The sequence below is a fragment of the Labrus mixtus genome, chromosome 9 (genome assembly GCF_963584025.1).
Source record: "Labrus mixtus chromosome 9, fLabMix1.1, whole genome shotgun sequence".
In the NCBI taxonomy this organism is placed as follows: Eukaryota; Metazoa; Chordata; class Actinopteri; order Labriformes; family Labridae; genus Labrus; species Labrus mixtus.
Genome location: NC_083620.1, coordinates 19,460,475 through 19,486,397, shown reverse-complemented (window position 1 = coordinate 19,486,397; position 25,923 = coordinate 19,460,475). Strand labels below are relative to the sequence as shown.

The following is a 25,923-nucleotide window of genomic DNA, read 5'->3' as shown; positions in this document are numbered from 1 at the left end:
ATGCCTGAAATGTCATTAATTATTTAAACATTGATCAATCCACTAAGTTGTTCGCTCTCTCTGCTGCAGCACATGTCAGGCAGGCTTCTTTTCATCCACAGCAGACTGATCCGCCCTCCTCCTTCTCATCCTCCTTCTCCACCCCTCGCTGCTGTCAGAGGAGTACCGCTCATCCAGGAGGAGCAGCAGATACATGGAGGAGTCGAAAGTTTCTACCTTCTTAAACTTTCTTGTCACTTTTGTTTAACCGACGTGCGACGATGCAATAGCGGTTTGAGACGAACCTGCAGGGGCCCTTTGAGGTAGGCAACATGTCAAATACTTCAAAGTCAGAAAATCCTTAGTAGGCCACTGAAAAAGCTGTAAGGGGGAAAAAAGGTGACAAACTGTTAAGTATAAAAGGTTTCTCGTAATACAGTAAGGAAATGTGACTGAAGTTTTTATCAATTGACTACTGTACAGTTTCTTGCATTTTTGTACTTATTTGCTACTTTTAAATAGCCTACTAGTCCACTACATGGACACTATATGCTACTTTTTAACTTCATTACAATTGTCTTGCAGTTTATGCTAATTGCAGATTAGAAATGTATCAACCATTGGCGTCAAAATGTATTTTGCGTTTCGAAATGTCATCCCAAATTCAATATGTTTTGATAAACTCAAAGTGTCCCTGTACCTCTTCAACTAGCCTATTATAAACTGACGTAGTTATGGAAAACAGTGAACAATGCTTCGTCACAGTGGTGTAAACAGAACAGTATATTCCTGACTTTTTAGAGAAACATAACTCACTGGAAAGTGACGCCACGAAAATATGACAACATTAAATAGTCTGTAGGCTAATAGCCTACATTTCTAATGATTCAACCATCCAACACAGGAAAAGGTAGGCTACCTTATATTTATTTGAGCTTAAAAATCTTTAAAGCACAAAATGCACATCAATGCAAGAGTAGGCTGAAGTTAGCCTAAATTCAAAATAACAAAATAAAAGAAGTAGTAGTAAGGTCTTGCAGGGACCACTTTACAGCGTTTATAGTCTGACACTTAGTTTACCTATAATTGTTTAATAATAATAATGTCTCTTTCTGAAGTAGGAGGTTAATACAAATGTAAGACTGCCCCTTAAAAAAAGGATATCAGAATACATCTTCTGAATGGTACAGTGAGATATTCATAAATAGACCTACTACGTAAGGCTTCTTAAAACAGTTCAGACTTTTAACAATTCAAGTGGAAATTTAAATTAACTTATTCTAAATTCTGGTGGTTAAAAAACAAGCTACGTGGGCTCCATAAAAAGCCAAATTGAATTCTTGAAAAGACAACCATGTCATCAAATAAATTACATTTCATTAGTTACAACAGAGAAAAACAAGTTGTTGACAATAAAAGATTTTCAGAATCTCATTCGCTTTATCTCAGAATCCGCGGCAGCAATAAGACTCACATGACTAAACAATGTTTTCAAGTGGAACAAATACATGCTCAGACAGCTTGTTTGTAGAGTTGTCACTCTTAGTTAGCATATGTTTTGTAGACAACCAGTTCCCAAAGTAAACATGCAAACACACAAGTAGCATTACAATACATTTTCAAGCCAGGGGTCAAGGCCCTTAGAAAACGATGAATCTCATTGGTGTAGAATGATTAATGGGAGAGCAAAATAAGTGCATAATAATCTGTTTTTATTCTCAAAGTTTGCTTTTGCTATTACATTATGTAACCGATCTGGGCCTCAAAGGGTTGTTTGCAAGCTTCTCGACATAGCACCGTTTTACAACATGCTGCATCATGTTTGTTGAGATATTCGTGTCATTTATCAGTATCAATTTTTGCTTTTTTTTTTCATGTCTGTTATCTGCTCACCTTGTGACTACAGTCCAGCTTTGAAACAAGACGTATTCTAAACCCCAAAATCTTCACTTGCTTCCTCCATGTCTCAATGCTTCACTTCTTCAGCTAAACAAACCAAAATCAGATAGCGCCCTCTGCTGGTTAAAATACGAGTATTGCAGTATATAGATTTGTCAAATCGATTTAAATTGTCCATAGTTGTAATGATTTTTAATTGTATTGCAAGATATTGTACCGAGCGGCTGAGGATCAAGGTGAGGGGTTCGATCCCCAGCTCCTGCAGCCACATGTCCGATGTGTCCTTGGGCAAGACACTTAACCCCAAGTTGCTCTCGCTGCTTCAACAGTAGCGTATGAATGTGTCTGAATGGGATTAGTTACTTCTGATACATTGCAGCCTCTGCCGTCAGTGTGTGAGTGGGTGTGAATGGGTGACCTGCGGTAACTAGAGAAGCATTATACAAACTCATGTACTGTCACACTTTACCATCCATTTACATTACTTGTAAAAAAGTTAACCTTAGAAAAGTACAAGTACCTCCAAAAGTTACATAATTACGTTTTTTCGAGTCATTGGACTCACCACCTTTGCAGAACTGTTACAGGAGCTGCAGTGATTTACTCTGCATCACAATTTTTTTGCCCGACTATTTTCAAGCACTTCAGTTGTTTCTGATTGAAATGGCTTTAATAGAGACACCTCATTCATCATCTTTAATCAGAATGGTGTTGTATGGCAGTCACTGTAGTTCAATGTTTCTGTATGAATGGCATGCTTTGGTTTTGGTCTCTTTTGGTCCTGTGATTCTTCTCTTTGTTTTTTTTTATTTCCATTCATGATTCTTTTAAAGGCTCCACTTTCCCTTGGAACTAACAAAGTTAGTTAACCTTTTCAGGATGTGACAGAGTGAATTCGTTGCTCCTGGATTTATTTGACAACCATGATTGACCTGAGCCACCTGACGGAGGAGGAGCAGGGGGTGATCATGACGGTATTGAGGAGGGACGCCGACCTGAAGAAGGCTGAGGAGGAGAGAGTCAGGTAGAAATATGTAATCAAGTTATAACATCCTCAAACAATCTGGGGATTTTTACATGAGCAGAAATGCTTCAGCTGACATTCAATCTAATGTTGAGCTTTTCAGCTAATGTGATTTTATTGATTCAATAAGTGCGTCCATCGCCTGCTCTGTGAGAAGAGGCCTTTGTGGGACATGATACCCGTTTGATTGTAATGGAATAACACAATAACAGCTTGTCTGGATACAGACGCTGCCTCGGCCGCTGAGAAGTCTCGATGTGAGACAGGGAATTAGATTAGAGACACGCATGGGAGAGGATCATGCTGCTCTGGGGGACAGGAATAGAAAGGCCTCCATGATGGGCAACACCTCACCTGTGAAGAGTGTGATGACCACAGAGTTTTAATTTGGATCCTGATACTGCCTCATTAGTGAAAAGTAACAGCTCTTGTATGTTTCAGCTTGGTATTGGGCTTTTGGGAGGGTCAAACATTCCTCTCAGTGTATGTCCAAGGCTTGTAAAGACAAACAAAAGGCCTCTGACCTCTCCCATGTCCTAAAACAAAAGGAGAAACATCTTTCTGTATTAAGACCAAACAACACTTGCAACTCTTTGAAGATGTGTTTTATTTTGTTTTCAAGAGTCAGGAATGGTCTTGAAACAATGTGCTTTTCGAAGAGTTTAATGGAATTGGTCAGCTAACTTTCTTCTTTGAATGCTCGCTGTGTCTCGACCGGTCGAGTGTAAAAGGATTAAGCCAACAGCCTGTAATAATGTGCTACCCTTCATTCACATGACCACGGCGGCTCTCCGTCAAGAGGAAAGATGAGTGCTCATTTTAATGCCTTTGATTCAATTTTGAACTTGATGGAAATGTTTTCCTGAATTCCTTCCTTTAGAAAGATCATGTGCAACTGTTATATAAGTCTCATAATGAAGTGGTGGAATGCAGAAGAGATTTAGTAAGAAAAGGTTGCCGCGTTAGGAATTGGATTAGATTATAAATAAAGTGAGTTTCTGTAGAGAAGAATAAAAGCAACACAAAAAGGGTCGTACCATTTAAACTAAGTATATTTACAATTTTTCATTCCATTGATGTCTGTCTTTTCTTTGTCTGTCTTTGGTTTTATATTCCCCCGCATAATAAGAGATTAGTGCAGCTTAAAGCGAAGTCAAACGGTGTCAGATACTCCATTCAGTGCAGCTTAAAGTAAGCGTTGTCTTCTATCTGTTCGTTCATAAGAGAGTGTCTGTAGCCACCGGGCTGGAGAGGCACTGTATTCTGTTCGTTTTTTAATAACTTCCATTCGTCTAAGCTAGGATTAACATATTTCATTATAAAAGACAATGACTTTAGTATTTGTCTCCTCTGTGTTTCCTCTCCAGGAAACTGGATAAAATACTGGACACTGGCTCACAGTCTGACTCGAAGAAGAAGTACCTGACTGGAGAATGGTTTTACGAGGCCAAGTCTCGCAGACACATGGACAAGATCCACGGCTCGGAAATCATCCTGGCCTCCATGAAACCCAGGAAAGCTGGTTTAGGTGTGTTCGAGCTGTACTGTTGACAAAGGGTTTGCTTTAATGCACACATGTTGTGATCAAGGGAAGAATCCAGCTCCATTTGTGGAGCTCTCTGGAGGTTTCGTCCTGATCCTGTCACAAACCTTAATTTTACCACTTATCCATCAGTAGGTGAAAAATACATTTACTTGTCTTGTAAAAGACTACCATGTGTCCCTGGGGTGAAACCAGAGTTTAATTCCACTCTGCTTGCACAGTGGACTTTAGGTGTGTTATAGTAGGGAAGAAGATTTGGGTGAAGCGGCAAAGCTTGTGGAAGATATATGATTTGAACATAGATCGTTCTCAGCTTAAACAATTTATCATTCAGGGCAGAAAGTTGAATCAAAAAACCTATTGATGATAGATGGTTGATAATATAATAAGTAAATCTCCATTTATGGGAACACATACTGTACAGTACCAGGCCACAATAGCAGAATCTGATTCCAATACAAAATACAACCTCTAAGGTTCAACAGAAGAATTGATGTGTGACCTAGTTACAGAGTAACATTCAGGGTTCAGAGGTCAAAAGAAAGAGAGAGAATTTGACCATAGCCCAAAATTTGAAGGTGTTCAACTTTGTATTTGGTTTCATGGTGTTTTTCCCCTCTGTCTGCTGCAGACTCTCCAAGAAGCGATCGATCCAAGACACCCAGCAGTCGAGGATCCGACATCGTAGCTCCACCAAAACCTGCCAGATGTTTAGAAACCCTGCAGCCACAGGAGAAGTAAACAACACTTACTCATATAGAGACATGCCCATTCTTCTGCCCAACACTTTCTATTTGCCTGCTGCAGTGTTGACTTTGTTCGATGTGGCCAAAAACTTGTTTTGTTGAACTATGACTCCAACACATACTATCTGCATCGCTCCTTGAAATATACACATAGTACCCATTCATATTAGATTCAGTGTTTTGAAATACAATTGCAGCTCATCTCTTTTCCTCTCCATCAGTGTGCATCAGTGTGTGTGCAGTGTATGTGCTGTCTTGTGACTCAGCCTGTGTAAATATAGGTGGTGCTTACAAGGACCATGGCAGTTTTATAGCCCAGCAACAGCTAGTTACTTACAACGTTGCAGACGTGGTCTGATGTATTCATGGAAAACAGGCAGTGGAGCAAAGCATGTAACTCAATAGAGCTCTCAGTAATAATAACTGTGTGAATGCAGAGTTAGTATTGTGGTTGTCTCTAATGTATTTTATTTGACTAATAAGCTTATTACATTTTTTTTTAGCACACAATACAAAAAGTATGTTTCAGTGACTTTGTGCTGAGACACATTTAACAACCTCCTGCGACAGGTTGGGTCAATATTTGATTTTGCCAAGCTTCTGTGCTTCTTTGACATACAGTAAGCTCAAGTATGTGATTGCCTAAACTCTGTTTGCACTCTGATAATGCCAGTGTTTTACAGTGTAGTCCCATTGTTTTCATACAGCATCAGCATGCATTTTATATTCAATAAATAAAATACATTTGAGTTTCATTTCTATAATACAAATCATCTCATTCATCTGCATAATACCAGAAATATGAGTTTATGTGTTCAGGCTCTATGCTGGTTGGTTAGTTTAAGTTCACATATTTCTGTTTGATGTCAGCTCTGTTAACGAGTCAGTAAACTCATGTCATGCACTCTTCAGTATGAACAAGACAAAATACAAACTTTGTGACCTCACCTGATACTTTTAAGGGCCTGTTTGACTTTTGAATTCCTAATCCTAACTACACGTTGCCATTGTTTTGCCTGCAGCGATGCAGAAAAAGAGAATCTGAATTCAGCAGTTCGATCTCCGAGAACGGTAGGAGTAATTGCTACAAATTATATGTTGGTCCTTTTTTCAGTGCAAGCTTGTTACAGTTAAATAAAAAAAAAAGTAATTGTGTAAATTTCTATTGAAGCCCAGGCACAACCCTTTTAACCGTGCTTCCCTTGTTGTGGAGCCAGCTGAAAATAATAATGACACTGCAAGCAGTCCACATCCGGGGACATCTGAGACAGGTTTGAAGAAAAAAATGAAATCATATCTATAGAAATATCTACAATCTAGACTGAGTTTTGTTTCCATTCTCCCCTCAGAGCCCATATCTCCACTGAAAAGCCCCCCAGCAGCAGAGTCCAGTCAGGCCTCAGGAGGCTCGGTCACATCAGAGGGCTCGTCTGTCGGGTTCAGGCCCGTGCCAAAGAAGAGGACGTTTCTCTCAAGACAGACAAAGACAGAAAACAACGAGCCTGTTTCAGACTCTCAGGTCAGGTCAGCGGGCATTGTACCTGCCCCGAGGAGACGGAGCCTCCAGCTTGGGTTCAGTGGAAGCTCCAACCAGTCAAATCAGAAAAGCATAGAGGAAATGCCTCCGAAAAACGAGGATTCTCATCAAGTATTTAAATCCACTCAGCCATCCAAATCTCTCGATGGAAACTCCCAGCAACCACTCAGTAACATATCACAGGTTTCATCCAGTTCCAGACTGGAGAGAGAAAGACACACACCATCTTTAAGAAGAGAAGCTTCTTTGGACAACTCTTCAGACCCAAAAAATGAAAAGAAACTCTCATATCCTTCTGCTGCAATTCAAAACTTGCTGGATTCTAGTAAGGCCACATTAGTGAAGAGTGACGCTTCCTCTGAGAGAAATATCCCACAGAAAAGCAATAAACAAGTTGAGCATGCGGTGAATAAACACGTCGGCAACATTCAAGATACAGACCAAGAAAACTGCAGCAGTGTGGGAACATCAACGAGGGAGGGAGAGCTAAGCCTGCCTCAAAGCACTGCAGGTGAGTTCATTTACAGGTGATACATTGTAGTTAAAAAAGGCTTGGACTGGAAGAACTTTGTAAATAAGCAGTGGAGTTTTTTGTCACACATTGTTAAATTGTTCAGATTTTTAGAGGCGAAATTAAAGAGTACCAGTACCGAGGTCTGGAACAACAACGATGGTGCTTTAGTTGTTTCTTGCTTTCATCGATACCCCTGAAAAAGAGACAGATGGTATGCTTCCATCCATCTGTTGCTCATAATGTCATTTGATAAAATTCCAGTAGAAATGTCTAAAAAGAAAGATGTCTCGAAAAAAGAGCCTTGCTGAGTTAAAACAGTTGGCATATCAAAATAACTGGCCAAAAAAATCAAATGACACCTTGAGGGGGAAACAGAAATGAAATGCTTTGATGAATCAAATAATTAGTGTTCAGTTAATATGGTGATCTTGTGAAGTCCTCTTTAATATACATTTACACAAGAATTATTGGTGTGAATGTTGACTTGTTATTTAGCTTGAATATTTGCCTAAAGAGCCTTCATTGGTTGCAATATCAACAAACGGATTAAGTTCCAAAGCTGAAGGGTGATTGAAGTAAATATGAAAGTTACCATTTATCTCATCCCAGGCTAGAAAAAGTATAAAACTGTATTTTTGCATGACATATGAGTTCAGCATTTCGTATCTAAGAAGAAGTGTTTTAGCCACACATGGCATTATTCTAGGAATGGAACTCAAATATCAACAACTACTGGATGAATTACCAGGATATTGTGTGCTGACGTTCATGTTTTTCAAGGCATGAATTTCACTGAGTTCGGTCATCCTCTGACTTGTCCTCTAGTGCCACCAGTGGGTCATTTATCCACTTAACAAGAATTATTTGAAAAACTATGTTTCACATTGACATTTAAGATCCCCAGTTGATAAATCATGATGCCTCAGGTGCCCCTCCAGCTTTTCTTCTTTCTTCTTCTAGTTAACCTTTGTGGTTTTGAGTGAAAAAGCCCATTAGCTGTTGTTAAAGTGCTGTAAAATGAGCTACCTGTTGCTGGCTCGATCTATTGAAGTCGGTCCATCATAACTTCTTATTTTAAAGCCAGACACCTTCAAAACATGGCATGTTCTGACAAGTTTTTTAAATTTCTTCAATTATTTTTCTTTTCAGATGCAGATCCTCCAGTATTATATGACCTTATCTTTATTGACAAGTCTGGTCTGAAAACACAGGCAAAACCTAATCACAACAACATATTTAAATTATCCACCCAGGCCACCAGTCCAACTGGTGATGAAGAGGACTCCATTGCAAAGGTGCTGGACTGGTTCAACCGTAGCACAGACAGCAATGACTGGCTGAATACAGACGATGGTCCAGAGGTGAAAAAGAGCTCAAACAAACATGTGGAAGTCAGAAAAATCGGAGGTAAAGATGATGGGGAAATTGTAAGTGATCAAAGGAAGGACACTCTTGAAATAAAGAGCGGTCCTGTACAAAGAAGGACACATGAGGATGAAGAGTTAAGAGTCAGAGATAGAAAAGGCACCAAAGAAGTGACCAAAACAAAGGAAGTGCCAAAGGAGGAAACCAGAGAAAAGATGCGACCATCGAGAGATGAGGATAATAACGACGAAAGCCAATCACCCCAAATCTCTCATCTAAAATCATTCTGGGAGAAAAACAACTCAGGTCCAAAAATACTTATCAGCAACTCAATTAAGCCCGGAGAGAAGGCTCAAAAACCAGAAGAGAAAAACAGAGAGAAAATGAACAAAACAGTGTCTGATATTCCCTGTGTGCCTGGAATACACAAGTTTGCACCAAATCATGTGGATGAAAGAGAAGAACAACTGATAATCAGTCCACAGAAATGCCCTGGAGACAAAGACAACTTAATCAACAGCCAGGAAGGAGACAGTATGGAGATTGATACTTTAAGGAAAATGAGCCATCATGACCCTACATACAACTCCACTGACATAAAGTTGGAAGCCAATCCCCAGGTAGCTGACAGGAGAGGCTCAGACCCTGAGATTTTAAGTGTAACCAGATTGAGTCCCAGGAAATCTATTGATTTCATACTCAGTCCAGAGTCTGAGGTCAACTCCTTGGTCAAACCAATTCCACAACTTGACGGTATTTTTCAACCAAAAGAGATCCAAAAGAAAGACGAATTGTACAAGACTGTTCCTGAAGATGTGAAGAGTAAAGACAGTGAGAATGACGCCATGCAATCAAGCGAGTCTCCAAAACGCATGCAGACCGCGCCTAATAAAGAAAGACTAAACAGTCCTCACTCAAACAGACAAGGTTTACCACCTCAAGAAATCACTGCAATAAGGATAAAGCAGCTCAGATCTTTCTGGGAGCAGGAGAGGAACAAGCCCATGTTCAAACCTAAAGCTCTTGGCGAAGGCAAAGTTGCTCGTGGTGCAAATCAGGCAAAACTAAATAAAAGGTTTACAAAATCAGAATTTGACCTGAGGTCAATTGGAAATGAATTTATCAGTGATGATGAAGACTCTAAAATAAATAGTCCAAATTTTACTGTTCTGCCTTTGAATCAGAGGTTAGAGAAGTCGTCCCCAAGTCTAGGCACGAGCAGAACACAGTTTAAAACTCTGCGTGAGTTCTGGGATGAGGCCACGTTAGATGTAAAGGGATCAATTCCTTCTGAGAAACCCAAAAGCCCAAAAAGAAAAGAGCCAATAAGTCCTCAGAAGACATCTCAAGAGTTAAAGTGTGGTGATTCTGAGATTAACCGTGCGTCAGAATTTGAGAAAACAAAACCTGGAGTCAAAAAAGTATCTTCTCCTAAGAACCGATCCGAATCTCCTCATGATAAACAGATGGGGACAAAAGCAGTGAATGACAGCAAAAAGATCTACTCTAAGAACTCTAAAGACACAGAGAGGAAAACCAACAGAGAGGAGAAATCCACTAAACCACTTAACAGTTCAGGAAAAGAACCTCGTTCTCCTAAGAGTAGAAAAGACAGCTTCAGCAATTCAAGCAGTCGTGGAAATTCTATGCGTCGCGCAACTAGCATGTTTGCTCTGAGTGTTCCTGATAAAAAAGATCAAATACAGCTTAAAATGGACGTCAGCCCTGTCCATTCCCAGAGCAGGAAGCCGAGGCTGAACGCAGAAGAAGGTGGAATGTCGAGAAAATCGTCAGTGGACAACGAGTCTCTGACTCCAAGGGCACGAGCGTATGTTCCCACAGACTACCGCCATTACCTTGGCATGACGGATAAAACCAACGTCCACACCACACTAGTTCCAAATCTGAAGGATGAGGGGTCTGAGGGTAAGTGTGAGTATGAGTTTGACCTGGATGGGCCGATGAGGGCCAGCACGCCGGTGAGCTCTGACGAGCGTTACAGCAGGAGGGGCAGCAAGACGAGTCATCGCCCTTTGTGGGCAACCTACAGCTCAGACACAGGTCAGGACTCTTCTGTGAGCAGCAGGTCAGAAACTTGGTCCATCTCCAGGAACAGTTCAAGCCGTGAGTTATTTTAAGGAAGGGTGATTTATAGCAAATCATAAAGTATCTCTAAAAATAATTTGCATGTGACCTTGATATTCCTGCAACCCAACCCATAAGTCAACCTGTGTTGTCATTGTCTGCAATTGTCTTCTATAAAAGACATTGCATCGCAGCATTAAAGGTTTAGAGTATGAAGTTCATTATCAACATTGGAAAATGTAAGTTTAAAGTTGGTGTTAAGTAGTTCTGAAAGTAAAAATGTCAATTTTATGGAACTTTTAAATAAACTCTATTATTTTTTTAAACAGAATATATTAAAAAAAAAGGGATACATGTTGGTAGGTAGCAAAATAGAAATGTTTTATAATAACAAAATACATAAATGTATTATCTAACTAAAGACCTGTTCCAGGGAAAGGTAACAGAGGTTACGTAGTAGAAGTAGTTGAACTCGTTCAGATGATCTTCATCATTGTGGGTTGTTTCCAGTTGTATCCTTGATATCACGTCCGTGTCAGACTATCTGTGTTTGCAGAAGCAAATCTCTGTAAACACTTTTATTATATGAAGTCAGGTGACGGTATTTAATTTGTGGGATGGGTGACACACTTACTAAACTGACAACACACTGATAAAAGAAAAATGTCTTACTGAACTACAACATGAGCCGCTCCTTTGCAGCTTTCTTGTACCTATGTGTGCCTCATTTTACAGAGTTTATAACACTGACTTAGTTCACTTTGTGGGATATTTCATCCTCTATTGTTTAGATTTAACAAAAAGCATTTTGTATTTGTATATATACCACCATTTTTCTGAAAAAAATATTTGTCAGAATAATCAACTCACTCAAGTATGTGACTGTTAAAGCCATCCAGTCTAAAGAAATATCTCTAATAAAACACAACATACATTCAGAATACACATCGTTCCACTTTTTACTTTACACTATTAGCACAATCATCAACTTGTTTCACACAGCTTAGTCCAAAAAATATACTTTCTCTCTCTTCTAAATCACACATACATTTTTTTTAATACTTGGTCATATTAAGCTAAATATTTAGACACAATAGATTTGAAGTCTGGACCTTTAAGTATCAGAGCAACAAACCAAACGATCGATAGCTGCAGCTACGCCCGTCTTGATGAGCTGTGTCCAAAAAAGAGTGTCAGCAAATAGTTTTTTGAACATAAAATACTATTTTCATTTGATTTAGTTTTGAAATAAGAATGTGGGTAATATGATTCATAATATGAATACAAAATGTATATAATAGATCATTTATTTTGCAGCAGCACTGTAAGTCAACAAAGAAACCAAGTTGATAATTTTCTCTTCCATTCAACCTGTAGGTGAAAATGACGATGAACACCTTAACCTGGTAAGGAAAGCTTTGAGACGAGCAGAAACACGGCCTAAAAACCTGGCTAAGAGTATGGAAGACATCACAGGATCGCTGTCACCAAGTGAGTTTAAAGACTTTCAAGTCAGATTGTCGGTATCTACAGATCCTGTGGTTGATTGTGCTTTATGGTCCCTGTTTCTCACAGGACAAGAAAGAAGGCAAGACCCATCTGACAGACGCATTAGTGATGGTAACATTTACCTGCTGCTTTTCATTACAAATATTTGAGTCTTATATAGTATAAAATATTTAAGGGTAGTGTCAAAATTAGTCAAGATTTTCTTTTTATCAATTGCCTCCAAATCTACCACTCTTCAGTTTCATCCATGCCGTCACCTTCCTCGTCCATTTATTCAGACCCAGAGCACCTGAAGAAGATGAGCAAATCAGTTCCTTCATTCTTACAAAAGGAGGTAAAACCATCGCTGTATTTCTTTGCCGATAAGGTCAAAGCTTGCTCTGCATTCTTTTGCACAGAGCTTTTTGTGCAGTCTGTTTGTGTTTCAGGACGTTGATGCTGACACTGACTCCAACTATGAGAATCATATCCACAGAGGAAGCCTAATGTCCGGCAACTCCTTCACTAACCTCACCAGCTCGTCTGGCAGGGCATCTCTGTCGTCTTCTGTATGTTCACACATAACAGCATGCCTGCGTGCACACGCTTCACTCTAACACTGCACTCCTTGTTGGCTTTTTAGCTTCATTTCAAGCCACCAGCAACTGATGTTGCTCCACATTCTGTAGTAGTAGGTCATACATTTTCTATATTAAAGAGTCCAAACAGTAGCCTTCAATCCACATCCGACTCAGGGTAGAGACCAGATTTACATTTGTAACACTTAATACCCAAACGATTAGCATTGTACTTCTGCATGGACAAAAATGGACAAAGGCAGTGCAGTAGAACAAGTGATATCTTTTTAAGGTCATGCAATATTGTCTTTGTCAAAACCTGGCATCTACATTACCCACAATGCAACTTATGACTGGCAACAGTCAGATATTTTGGTGTGTTCTATTAATAGTAGCAAATCCTGGGCAGCTATAGCTATAGGGTCTTTTTAATATCTAAAATTGGTGGAGTTCCCTTTTAACGGATTCTAATTATCTTTGACATTAACCTCTGTCTCCACAAGATGAAACAGATTTTCATCAATTAAAAAAACACCAGCCTCAAATACTCCAATAAAAGAAACTACTGTACATGTAATGATTCGAGTTTCATTTCACAATTTCAAATGTTTGCCTACTTCTTTGTTCCGTGTTTGTAGCTCAGTGGAAGTGTGATGACCATGTGCAGTGCTGACTTTGGAAATGTGGAGGTTCAAGGAAACATCCAGTTCTCCATCAACTACGTTCAAAAAATCAGAGAGTTTCACATCTTTGTGGCTGAGTGCAGCAACTTGGCAGCAGTCGACCCAAAGAGGGGCCGATCAGATCCGTGAGTAATGTATCTGAAATAAATAGGATCCTATTATATTTATTCTCTACTGATTTCAATTCAAGTGGCAATCCTAACTGTAACTGAGAAACAATGTCCAGGTTAATGTATTTATAGTTTCATGTAGTATGGTCTTTCTCTTTCCTCCACTACTTAATCAAGGTCACTACAAGTGTACACTTCTAATGATGTCAATTTGTAGAGAGAAATATTTGTTAACCAGTGGTCAGCATGTAACTCAGAGAGCACGTTTGACAGTGATTACTTTCACATGGAATTATTGTGATTCTGTTTGTTTGCCTTGTGAAGGTATGTCAAAAGCTACCTGGCACCTGACAAAGCTAATCTGGGAAAAAGGAAAACATCTGTAAAAAAGAAGTCGCTAAATCCAACTTTCAACGAGATCCTCAGAGTAAGAATCCGCGGATATTACAATGCCAGTTGAACGGACATATTTTGCAGACACTTTCCCAAAGTGTAACGTTTAAATCCTTGGCAACATGGCAGTCAACAAACAAAAGCAGCTTGCTCTCTCTTGTCCCTCACAGTATCGAGTTCGCATGGAGTACCTCAGAACACAGACGCTTATTCTCTCTGTTTGGCACAACGACACCTTTGGCAGGAACAGTTTCCTGGGCGAGGTCGACGTGGACCTCTCCAAGTGGAACTTTGACCACACCCACATGAACTACTTACCTCTGAAAGGAAGGGTAAAAGAAGAACACACGCATTCTGCTTTATTGTTTGTTTTCTTATCAAATAGCAGCATGGTTATCTTAGAATGTGGTCAAACTGCTAATTTTCCCTGCTGTATTTCAGAGGGTGTTATCACAAGCTCTGTAGTCATTGTCCAACCTGTGAACAAAGGAATTTCAAAGCGTCATGTTGGATGTCGGATCCACTGTTTATGTAATGTGTTTTTTGTCAAACATTGCAGACTACACCCACTTTAGCACCATCGAATGGCTGGGGAGAGATGAAACTGGCCATACGTTTCCTGCCACAGATCATCCACAGCGCAGGTCTGAACAGACTCCTTCTGGAGGAGAACAAATTCTCAAATTTTAGTTATAAGAAATCCCAAAAATTTGATTTTTTCCCGTTTCTTCCCAATAGGATTTGTGAAGGAGAGTCAAAATACCGGAGAGATTCACATTTGGGTGAAAGAATGCAAGAACCTGCCTCTGACCAGGACCACTATTGACCCATATGTGAAGTGGTATGTACAAAATACATCTAATTTAGTCAAAGAAACAGAATTATGGGAAATACTCTTTATTGTCAGAGAAGATTTCTACTACTCTCAATACTTTACCACAGATAAGAAACTGGTTAAAAGCAACTTCTTAGCATAGCTTAACAAAATCACTGGAAATAGGATGAAAGCTTCAGACTAGTGTTTCCCTGTTTACAGTATCCATACAGAGCTAAGTTAACCTTGGCTGTGACGTTATCATGAGGACATACTGTATGTGACATTGGTATCTTCCCATCCAAGTCTTAGCAATAATAAGAACAAGAATATTTCCCAGGATTATCCTTAGAGATATATAATTATTTTTTATTTAACCAGGAAAAAAACTTGGCGAAGACAGAGGGCAGCACAATCTGACAAACAGCCAGCAGCCATACATATAATAAATAAACATAATAATAAAAAATTACATAAAACAACACATTTAAACAGCAAATATTTGTCAAGATCGCCCAAAAGCATAAATATATCAGGGAGAAAATCTACAGCCAGATGTGTCCGCCTCCAAGTCATTTTACTGTCTCTTAAAAGCATCCAATGAGAGCAGCTGGTTAAGTTTCAGGTCTTTGTAAGGCGTTCCAAGTAAAGAGAGCAGCAAACTTAAACGCTTTTTCACCCTGTTCAGTTCTGACTTTTGGAGCAGGCAGCAAGAAAAGGTTCTTGTCCCTGTGCTGGTGACTGATGTAGGTCAGAAGGTATGAAGGAAGCTGACTTCAAAAAGACTTGTAGATAAGAATATGCCAGTGTTTAAGTCTGTGTGTGGACGAAGGGGACAATCCAATACATGCATACAACAAACAGTGATGAGTGATGGCTTTAAAATGATAGACTAACCTCAAAGCGCTGTCCAGTGGGAATATAAACTTTGAGACGAGGTGTGCGTGTATAAAACATCATCATACTGAAGTCCCATTCAGACATAAAAGTGGCAGCTTCTTCCTAGAGAAGAGAGGCAGGATTTAAAAACAAAAACCCAGTTTGAATGTTAACCCTTTAACCAGCTGCTGAATGTGAGGTGTAAAAGAGAGGGATTCATCAAGCTATTTATTTTTAACCCGTCAACATGTTTTCCTCTCCCCCACCTAAAGCTGTGTGCTGCCAGACACGAGCAGAAAGAGCCGCCAGAAGACACGCGTGTTGCGAAGGACCGTAAACCCCGGGTTTAACCACACGATGGTCTACGATGGCATCAGAGAGGCGGATCTTGCAGAAGCCTGTGTGGAGCTCACTGTCTGGGACAGAGACAGGCTTGCCAGTAACCTGCTGGGAGGCCTGAGACTTGGACCTGGAACAGGTCAGAAACACACATGATAAAATGTTTGTAACCACTCGTTTGATAATTCACTTTGGGATGCATTTATCTTATTGTATCATAAACAGTATTTGAGATGTATGTTGAAACCTGTGGAAGTATTCTTTAAATATACATGCATGCTTTTAATCCTTGTATATGTCTGTGTGTCTCCCTTTAGGCAGGAGTTATGGAGCACTAGTGGACTGGATGGACTCGACCTCGTACGAGGTGGCACTCTGGGATCGCATGAAGGCCAGCCCGAATGAATGGGTGGAGGCCGTTCTCCCATTGAGAATGCTGAACTCTGCCAGACTTTCAAATAAGTAAAAGCAAACCAAACTGTTATCAGGCAAGGACAGTATATTTCTGTATTCCTGTATGACAGTATATAAGAGCTAAAAGCACAACAACTGAAACAAATGAATGGTCTAAATATCCAGTGCTTTGATGAAAACTCAAAAATACTTTTGTAAAAAGTTTGAATGAACCAGACATATATTAACCAACATCAATATTAGCTTGACAGTATTCTTAATTAGTTGCATTTCACAGCATAATTGAAAAGTGATGAACTGCAGTTAGCTGTTTAAAACAGAGGAGATAAAAGACATTTTAAAAACTGCTTTTAGACGCCTTCTCTTGCTGCAAATTATGATAAATGTTTGTGATTGAAGTAAACCTACTGATTGTCTGGGTATCATACAGGTTTGAACTTTCAGGTCAAATTTTCAATGATTTGTAACATATATGTAAACATTGGACTGATTGTTTGATATCAGATTGATAGCAAAGATGACGACTCCTGCTGTTAGTAAGGATCTCCTGACTTTACCTCTAGTGCCACCATGAGGTTTAAAATGTGGATTTGAGTCAAACATTTTTATTTACTATGGATTTCAATTCATGGATACATTTCTTAATAAACTACAAAATGTATCACATTAATGACTCAGACAATCATCACTGATATTTCATTTATATATATCATCTTGTAACATGTATTTAAAAGTATACAATTACTACAGAGGATGCCATTAAAACATGATATAAAATACAATAAAAATGATAAGATATTTCTTTTGCACTTGCTTATCCACAGATGCAGCAATAGTTACAACCAGTTTGAAGTGAACAGTAGTAATAGTGAAACTGTTCCTCAGAAGGTTAGTGGTCCAACAGACCTGCAGATAGTGAAGTGAATGTTGTGACTTAAGTGCATCAATGTGTAACAGGTGGACACCTCACAGAGTCTTGTGATGCAGTGCAGGTAGACGCAGTGAGACACATTGGTTTGTGTGTCACTTTTACACCTTGGGAAGGTACTTTATGGGACTTCATGGGCACCGTACAAGACAGTCAGCATTAAGATAAATAATTCAAACGTTTGGAAAAAAAAAATCATGTTAAATTGAGAAGTATATGGTATTCTACTTTAATACCTATCCATGTGATGCAAGGCTACATTAAGCTTCCTGTTGGATTTGCTTTGCATAAAGGCTTGCAACCCTTTCTGACAAGAAACAGGAAGTCAGCAGTTGAAGACAGCTGAGTTTGCCATGTTCACAGATGACATTGTGGAGACAGCTCTCATGAGTATTAGCCAGGTTAGTAATGAGTATCCATGCGGCCATTTAAACCAGCCATCAAGGGAGCCATCAGGCCGAAGAATAAAAAGGTCTTAATTAATTGGGCCCTGGGATCTCGTAAGAGCACTCAGGGAGGTGATTGTGAAGAACTTCCTCAAGCTAGTTCTGGCAAACTATTGTCATCAAGAAACTTCTCATTTGAAACATCAGGGACCAGAGGAAGTGCTTTTCAGGTATCACATGACTCAGCCTGAATTACTAACAGGTTGCTGTAAAGGTCCCTTTGAACAGTTAATGACCATCAGATACAGCCTGACTGTGGAACAGCTTATTTCCCAATGCTACAGTTGCCCTTGCCAAATATTCTGTTTGGGATATAACTGGTTTGGGAACTACAGAATGGCATCTCTGCTCTTTGCAGATGACGTTATTCTGTTGGCCTCATCAAACTGTGACCTCCAGCTCACTCTAGAACAGTTTGTGGCCACAAAAAAAGTGCTCAGGATGATTCTCAGGATGAAAGAAAACTTTTTTGAGAACCTGCCAGCAAGGTCGCAGGGTACATGCCAATTGTTTCTGTCATTATAAACCAGGTTTATTTATTAGTTCAATTAATATTCCCAGTTAAGTTTGATTCAGTATAAAAACGTAATACTAATGCCAGTAAATGGATACAATAAAAGTTTAAATATCCCACACTGCAGGTGGTCTAAGTATGAATTTGTCAAGACATTTTCATGAATTCTTTCTGGATTCATGAGCACAGCACTAATGTTTATAAGGTCTCACACAAGTGTGAGCGGAGCAATTTGACTCTTAAATATTTTGCAAATACATTTTATACAGTTACATAAAACAATAAAGACAGCCCCTGCATGGTATTAGTGGCAACCTTTATTAACACAAGTGCACCATTCTGCTATATATCCTGTGTTTGGTTTATACAGTATCATATATTTGGCTGCAGTTAAATAATGTGCATTTCATCTGTTTTCTTACTGAATGGACAAGAAGAGTTCTCATATCCTTGACGTCTGATGTTCTATAGAACTGACTGCTCAGTAGTTCTAACAAACCTCAGTAATGGAGCATCCTTAATCTTTGAATATGGCAATCTACATAAATTCCCAACTTGATTTATCAGGGCAAGCTCAATGTGAAGGTTTGATGGTATTTTTATTCAAGAAAAATGCACACAAGTACTTCTCATAATTCTCGATTAAATGTTTTAAAAGTACAAAAGTGAATACAAGAGATTACAACATATATTAAATACTGCAATATGACTCACAAAAACCACCAACATAACACTTCATGCACACATATTTTACAGATTAAGTGCCCTCGTCTCCACATTTATAAAATATATCAATCAGATTTGTTATACAATTGTAAGCCTATAGAACGGATGGCTACATAATGATGTACGGAAAATGGAAAAGCTAAATAGTAGTATTGCAATATATGTAGAATGGTTTTCTGGTGACGCGATTTACTATCCTTGCACACATAATGGCCATCCTTTGGGAGATGATGAAGTATTACACTTGAAGACGGGTGAAGAGACTCCACATTTAGTCATGAGATGTTACTGAATGATTGGTTTTCTCCTGATGTAAAACGCAAAGTAGGCAGCCATGGTAACAAGGAGAATAGTTAGGATGACGATGCAGACAATTACAGCCACCACGGGGCTGCTGTAGTTGCTCTCAGTCGATGTATCTGTAATGATCAGGGAAGAGGAAAAGGATGACGATATTTTACCCCAAAGCGATCTTTATTAGAAAATGATGGTATTCATTAATGCTGCTTGTTACTGTCAGAGACCTTTATAGTAGTCAATTAAAGGCATTTCTGCAGCTTTTCACTTCTCCTTTGCACAGCCCACAAGAGCACATTTAAAGAGTCACATATAAGAACAATTATTACCGTAAGGAACAGAGAAAGTTTGGGCATCTCCTGAAAAAAAGAAACAAAAGCTTGGTCAATAACTTTTAATTGTTTTTTCTAAAATTAGAAATAACGAATACAAAAAACAGAATATAAATTCAGCTTATTAATAAATGCATGACAAAACGATGAATACCACTCACATGTACGTACATTATAAAGCTGATAGAAGTCTATTGGGCTTAGCATAAATAGTATCATAAGATGATAACAGACAGCCACATGTTATACATTTCACCTGCCTGCACCTCTAAAGCTCAAAAAATGGTGTTTGTGATGATGTTTATGATACCGCTTTGCAAGAAAGAGCAAAAAACCTGCCATATTTTGTTGCTAATTTGGAGTATTTATGCTCGAAAAATGTGTCCATTAGAACTACTATCACATTTTAGTCAAAGTCTTATCTGAAAGAGAAGTGAACCACTAAAATGAAAAGCTTCTTCAGTTCGGATGAACTCATGAACTGAAGAAGCCTTCATTACCATCAGGTGCGTGTCCAGACTTTTTGGTCTGGGGTGGCCCAATAGTGGCACTGACTTGTGCAGGGGTAGCCTGAAGTTTGTGTGCAAACAGCTGAATGAAGAGCATTTATTTACTCCTTCTGTCTACACTAATCACATCGACATTGAAGATTTTCAAGATAATGACAACATATCCATCTACAATCTTAATGCTTCAAGGACTCGAAACATATGTACAACATGTCTAAAGTTACAATTTAGAGTATTTTAACTCAAAAAAGTTGCAAACATCTGCACACTGAAAACTATGAGCTGCCTGTTGCAACAAAGCCTGGATTTCAACGTAAGGCCCAATCATAGTTAAGGATTTTGGGGTGGCCAATAAGATTTCAAGGGGGGCCCATAGTACCCCTGGCCACCCCTCTGGACACGCCCCTGATTACCATGACCTGGATGACTGAAAAATTATACTGCACATTTTAAAGTAATCGCATTTACTGCAGAATTAGTGTCTTCTTCCAACATGCACAACGGCATTGTGTTAGGATGTAGGCTTTTCTATGTTTTTTGTGTGTATGCATTAAAGACGCACCATTGGTATTCCTGCCAACAACAATGATGTGTGAGGTGACTGTAGCATTGCCTAACACATCCTCGGCCTCTCTTTTTCTCCTTCTTCCAGTATTTGTACAGACCTGTTCAAAGAAATGGAAAAAGACAATCAAAATGATTTCTCCACATTAAGCACTATTGTTTAATCTAAAAACGATGTGAGAAAGTTGTTACTCACTGGCAATAATGCGCTACAGGTGGCCACCTCACAGAGTCTGGTGACACAGTGCAGGTAGAAAGTGGAAACCGTTTGATTTTTGTGCTCAACAAATCTAAAAGCCTCAAAGGAGAAGTATGCAGTCTGCGACACCCCATTGAGCGTCACCTGAGTTTGTTCATCACGGTCACACCTAGGGAGGAGAAAAAGACAGGTAGTGTGACTCCACATGGTACATTACAAAGACTAGACTAAATGCTAAGTATCAAGTTGGTAGGTATCATTATTTGTGGTCCATATCCATAACTCACCCTACAAAGAGGTCATAGAATGTGACAAAATTGGGAATTGGTGTTGTTGTTGCGTAGCATCTATCCAGCAACACATTGAACCTTTCAAAAGAGACAGATGGCTTTAAGATATATTTGATTTGATTTGATTTTTTTAGTGCAAACTGTCCAAACTTAATTACCTTTCTGTGAGATTAGTAGCTTTAACTGCAACATAAATTTTGGTCTTCAGCTTTATCCCAGATTGTGGGAAGGTCATTATTTCTGTGTGCTGCTCATTCTGTTTAAAAAAAAAGTAAGACCAGAATGAAGCTCTGAAATATTGTTACATCTCTGTCTAATTCTAAAATAAAGAGTAGGGCTTACCTCATACAGCTCCATATTCAGTGTGCTGACGAAGCTGCCATTGTTCTCATTTATGGCAAGACTCACTCCAGATCTGTATCGAAGAAGAACACATTTATATAAAGACAAAATAACCCAGATATGTGTTAATCCAAGAATCCAAAACCATACTTACACAGCCAGTTCAGTGTTGTTCAGGAGATACTGCATGGGGTAAATGCAGGAGAACATGTACAGGATCTGCTCGCGATAGGTGATCGGGCCCGTAACGGGGTCTATAGAGGTAACCTTGCCAGAGATATTAGCAACCTGGACATTTGAGAAGTCTGCGAACTCTCCAGTCCCTGTTTGAGTGGTAACCTGTAGGGAAAAAAGTCCAAGTACGCTCCAATGAAATCACTGACATCTACTTTGTTTGTAAAAAAATATAAAAGGTATTTGTGAAGAATACCATGAAGTTATTGCTGCATGCCGAGACAGCACTTGTGTTTAAAGGGAATTTGAATCGTAAGACTGGTGGGTCAACGTTCCAGTCAGCAGTGCCATGACATTCAGGTGTGTCATGCTGACTATTGAGGGCCATCAGAGACTCATTGTAAAGAGCTTGGTAAATGGGGCAAATGTAGATGGCCAGGTCCATGTACTCAGTGCCACAGGTAACTGTGATGTCAGAGTTTTCTGGAAGACATCAAAAGGGAGGATACAGATGATCAAAAAATGGAAGCGTGAACTTTACAGTCAGTTAAGAATATTTTGATGAAATGCCACAAACCTGGAGCTCTGTTTGTATTGCTAGTAATACAATCCAGGGGTAGCTGGGCCTCCGTCTTTGAAAAGAGGCCGAGCAGGCACAGAAGGATGATCAGTCTCATTGTTCTCAGTGTGGATCTGAGAAAAAGGCAGCATATCAAGGAAAACCATAGCATTTAGATCCTTCTTTCAAGGTGCAAGAAAGAAAATATTGAAAAATGTACAGATATCCATGTTGAAGAGGACAGATCAACTGTCCTTTAGAGTAAGCACACAAGTGGCACACTTTAAAGAAAAGGGAGAGAGATTCTTGAAAATGAAAATGAACTGCCAATTTCACAAGGTACTTATCATAACTTGAAATGACTAAGTTCTATAAATGTTTTAACAAGTAAAAAACATTTGCCAAAATCCATTAAAATAAAAGTTGTACTTATGGCCAACATTTCCTGAAACTGGCTTATCAAGAAAACTAGACATAGAGATTAAGATTGTTTCTCATGGTAAGTGTGATCTAAAACAGAATCAGTTCAAGTACAAAACAGCAGCATACAGTATGCTATACAGAGTGGACAATCTTACATACTGTAATGTCTAATGCCACAATTGTATATCAATTATTGATATTGAAACAGAATCTTGGTAAAAATCCATACAGTCTTATTTATTAAACAAACTATAAGAATGACAAAGAAGTGATATGTTGATTTGAGGGACTCACCTGGAAGTCTTCATACAGTGTCCTGCTATTAGCCACCAGATCGCCCCTTTTATACTGTCGACTCCACACGAGGCGTGTGAGGGAAAGTTTCAGACAATAGTGTAACATGAGCTAGGCCTCTTACATCTTCTATTTTTCTGAAAATCCTACGTACATGCAAATTTGAAATAACAATTCATCTCAAATAAGCGTGTTTTTCACACAGGTGTCGACCTCAGTTCAGCTTCAGATGATTGTAAGCATCAGTTTTTGAAGTTTCTTTGACATCACAACTGGCTTTCTGTTACAAGACAATATAATGACATAGAACCATTTGTGATCATGATGCAGATTTGTGTCTATATACTCAAATGCTACAGTATATTCTATAGAATGAATCTGCACTTAAAAGAGAAAATGGACAGTCCTTTATTATTTCTGCATTGCTTGTTGTGGAACTTACCTTTTGTTTTAATTGCATTTACTCTTTATTTATCCATGTTAGTCCCTGATCAGAGATCTTTTTCAACTTGGCTAAGAGTAGCAGCAACACACTGTTTCAACAACAAAAACACTCAAACTCATACAGTACACATTTCAAAATAAAAAAAATCATCAGCTTAAACAGTTGCATACAGAAAGTTTGGATTTGAGACTTTTCACTACAGATTTAAAAACATTCAGGGTAACTACGTTTTGCAGTTTAAAATCAGACATGCAGGTTGTTCCAAAAGGTGCAGAAAACCAAAAACCTTTCTTCCCCAACTCAGTTCTATACATGAAATCAATGACGCAACTTTCTGGAACTGAATGTAAGTTCATAAATAGCTTTCAAATGTTTAAAATGTGTCACTAAAGGAGTATTTAATGATTGTTTTCAATGATAGTTCGTTTGACATAATACATGTTCATGCCATGTGTCCAAAACTGGGCTGTTTTATAACATGTTATGTAACAGCCCAGCAGGTAGTGATGTCAGCAGATTTCAGATTTTCGCAGCTATCGTCCCCATCCTCAATGAGGTCAGACAAGAAAGAAGAAGAAGAAGTTATTTAAAGCCAGATACAGGAAACTAAAACTGGGTGCTTTACTTCAAGTGATACATAACTCCCTTATAAGTCAATTCATTTGAAATAAATGCCTTTGCTATGTTTTGGGGACATAGTTTTCTAGGCAAAATTGTGCAATCAATAGATGCTTGTGACATGTCTGTGAAGGGTTTCTGACTCAGCTCTGAACTTACATTAGCAACAAAATATATGTATTTGCATAACTTCATATATAGGATCATTTACGTTTATTTGCTGCTAATGATGTTGTGAAATGGAAAAACAGTTGCTTGCCATCTTGAGTATGGGCGTCGCGTCGCATAGGAAACCATGATGTATACACGCAAACAGTTTTATTTTTCCTAGGCAGATGAAAGAGCAGGATCGGGGATCTGACCACAAGTGTTCTCCTCTGAGATATTTTCATGTGATAAGAGTATTGTTCTTCAGGGTGTAATGGATGAGTTTTTGTTATGGCCTCGGGCTGAACACTGTAAATAGAAAATTTCTGTGCCTGTTTTGTACAGTCAGCGAATCAAAGACGCACCTTTCCTGAGAGAAATCCAAAGTCTTTTGTCAAGCATCATGACACGAGAGGGCCTCCTGAGTAACTCTGGTCCCTGAAGAACGGCACTACAATACACGGTGAGGATACAGCCTGAAAAAGGTGCCTGGTAGATTACTTTAGAGGTATCCGGTGTCAAATGTCAGTTTTAATCTCCTCTTTGTTGTCTAAATAAGCATTTGTCTGCAAGCCATGCCATCGGTGTAATTGAGGGGTCATTTAAAAAAAAAAAACTTGGACCCTAACGCACTAAAATGTGGTCGCCCTTGGGAGTTAATGACGATAACTAGGTACAGTTCAGTGGCAGATTTGGGTCAAGACCCATGATCACAAACAAAAACATTCTTTATTAACACTGAGTGGATACAGTGGATAAAGTTTGTGTTTGCTGCGGGGCATTTACGTTGGCATTGTATAGTTTTTCCTTCATATGAATAAGAAAAAGGTCCATATTAATACATTGTAATAGCCTAATGTTAAGGTATAGTCCATGCTTGCTTCTTCGCTTTTTTTACAGTATTAGATGACCAGAGCCATATGGCCCCTTAGTCCAAAGGTGAAGCTGGCAACCTGTTAGCATAGTTGAGCAATTCACTACTAGCCTGGCTCTGCCCAATGCTACCAATAACCCTGCATCTCACTAATCAACAATTATAGGTTTAATCTTTTTGAAGGCCCAACTTATAACACAGAAGGCCATTTTGCATAGGATTATGTAGCAGAATTTAAATTGGACGTGTCAGTCATCCCATCTTGTAGGTAAAATATCAGACGCATTATGCAAGAAAACGTAATGTACAGCCTGCAAAATGATTTATTCCAGTGGTAATCTTTGGTCATTACAATAACATTTATACATTTATACAAAAAGGGGCCTGACATATCAGAACTTTATATCTAGCATGTTTAATGTACTGTATTGCTTTGCTAACGTAATCTAAGACCCATTTATCCCAACAGTGTTATCCCGCCTAAGTCTGGACTTACTTTAATGACATTATAAGCATTAAAAAACATCAACCAAAGTAACTCACTGAGCTGCTGTCAGACTTTAAAACCAGAGATACTGATGCTAATGTTATCTTAATAGCCCTTTTCAGACTGCCATTTTTGCAAAAGTGCTGTAACTAAACATACATAAACAATTTTTTTCTTTGCTGTTGTTGTTACCAGAGACATTTTGGATGGTTTGTAAAACTTTACTTATTGTCAACACAGAGAAACTCAATTTATTCTACGTGCGTGTTTAACTCACGGATGTAATGTTTGGGTAATGACTAAGCTCCACGTTCTTCACACTTTGTAACAATGCCCGGCCTTGCACATAACACGCTCATGTGTTC

The 25,923-nt window shown here is 38.9% G+C and overlaps 2 protein-coding genes across 5 annotated transcripts; one reads left to right on the top strand and one right to left on the bottom strand.

The window, feature by feature from the left end:
* The first annotated feature begins 168 nt into the window (after window positions 1-168).
* On the top strand, window positions 169-17,194 carry sytl2b (synaptotagmin-like 2b). Of its 4 annotated transcripts, none has more exons than XM_061046700.1 (19): window positions 169-302; window positions 2,757-2,902; window positions 4,270-4,430; window positions 5,077-5,182; window positions 6,214-6,262; window positions 6,363-6,462; window positions 6,541-7,239; window positions 8,392-10,731; window positions 12,070-12,183; window positions 12,268-12,312; window positions 12,480-12,535; window positions 12,630-12,749; window positions 13,397-13,566; window positions 13,876-13,978; window positions 14,115-14,276; window positions 14,504-14,588; window positions 14,683-14,785; window positions 15,910-16,115; window positions 16,294-17,194. In XM_061046700.1, exons 2-19 carry the CDS (start codon window positions 2,802-2,804, stop codon window positions 16,440-16,442), a joined length of 4,869 nt encoding a protein of 1,622 aa, XP_060902683.1. In that variant the 5' UTR covers window positions 169-302; window positions 2,757-2,801; the 3' UTR covers window positions 16,443-17,194. The 4 variants fall into 4 exon arrangements, with proteins under 4 accessions (XP_060902683.1, XP_060902682.1, XP_060902685.1 ...); XM_061046699.1 differs by having other exon boundaries at window positions 12,441-12,535; XM_061046702.1 differs by lacking the exon at window positions 12,630-12,749.
* Window positions 17,195-18,822: 1,628 nt separating this feature from the next.
* On the bottom strand, window positions 18,823-22,401 carry si:dkey-4p15.5 (zona pellucida-like domain-containing protein 1). The gene is made up of 10 exons (XM_061045709.1): window positions 22,289-22,401; window positions 21,968-22,194; window positions 21,692-21,876; window positions 21,538-21,610; window positions 21,354-21,451; window positions 21,193-21,273; window positions 20,903-21,074; window positions 20,705-20,807; window positions 19,631-19,660; window positions 18,823-19,423 (listed from the first exon to the last, which is right to left on the bottom strand). The coding sequence occupies exons 1-10, from the start codon at window positions 22,386-22,388 to the stop codon at window positions 19,290-19,292; spliced, it is 1,203 nt and encodes a 400-aa protein (XP_060901692.1). The 5' UTR covers window positions 22,389-22,401; the 3' UTR covers window positions 18,823-19,289.
* Between the last annotated feature and the right edge of the window lie 3,522 nt (window positions 22,402-25,923).

Bases quoted from the DNA above. Each gene is read 5' to 3' on its own strand.
- sytl2b (XM_061046699.1), top strand. From the start codon at position 2,802: ATGATTGACCTGAGCCACCTGACGGAGGAGGAGCAGGGGGTGATCATG. The intron at 6,263-6,362 runs GTAGGAGTAATT...TTTCTATTGAAG, and splicing joins CAGTTCGATCTCCGAGAACG to CCCAGGCACAACCCTTTTAA. The intron at 14,786-15,909 runs GTATGTACAAAA...CCCCACCTAAAG, and splicing joins ATTGACCCATATGTGAAGTG to CTGTGTGCTGCCAGACACGA.
- si:dkey-4p15.5 (XM_061045709.1), bottom strand. From the start codon at position 22,388: ATGAGACTGATCATCCTTCTGTGCCTGCTCGGCCTCTTTTCAAAGACG. The intron at 21,452-21,537 runs GTAAGCCCTACT...TTTTTTAAACAG, and splicing joins TGAATATGGAGCTGTATGAG to AATGAGCAGCACACAGAAAT. The intron at 21,075-21,192 runs GTGAGTTATGGA...TCTCCTCCCTAG, and splicing joins TTCTATGACCTCTTTGTAGG to GTGTGACCGTGATGAACAAA.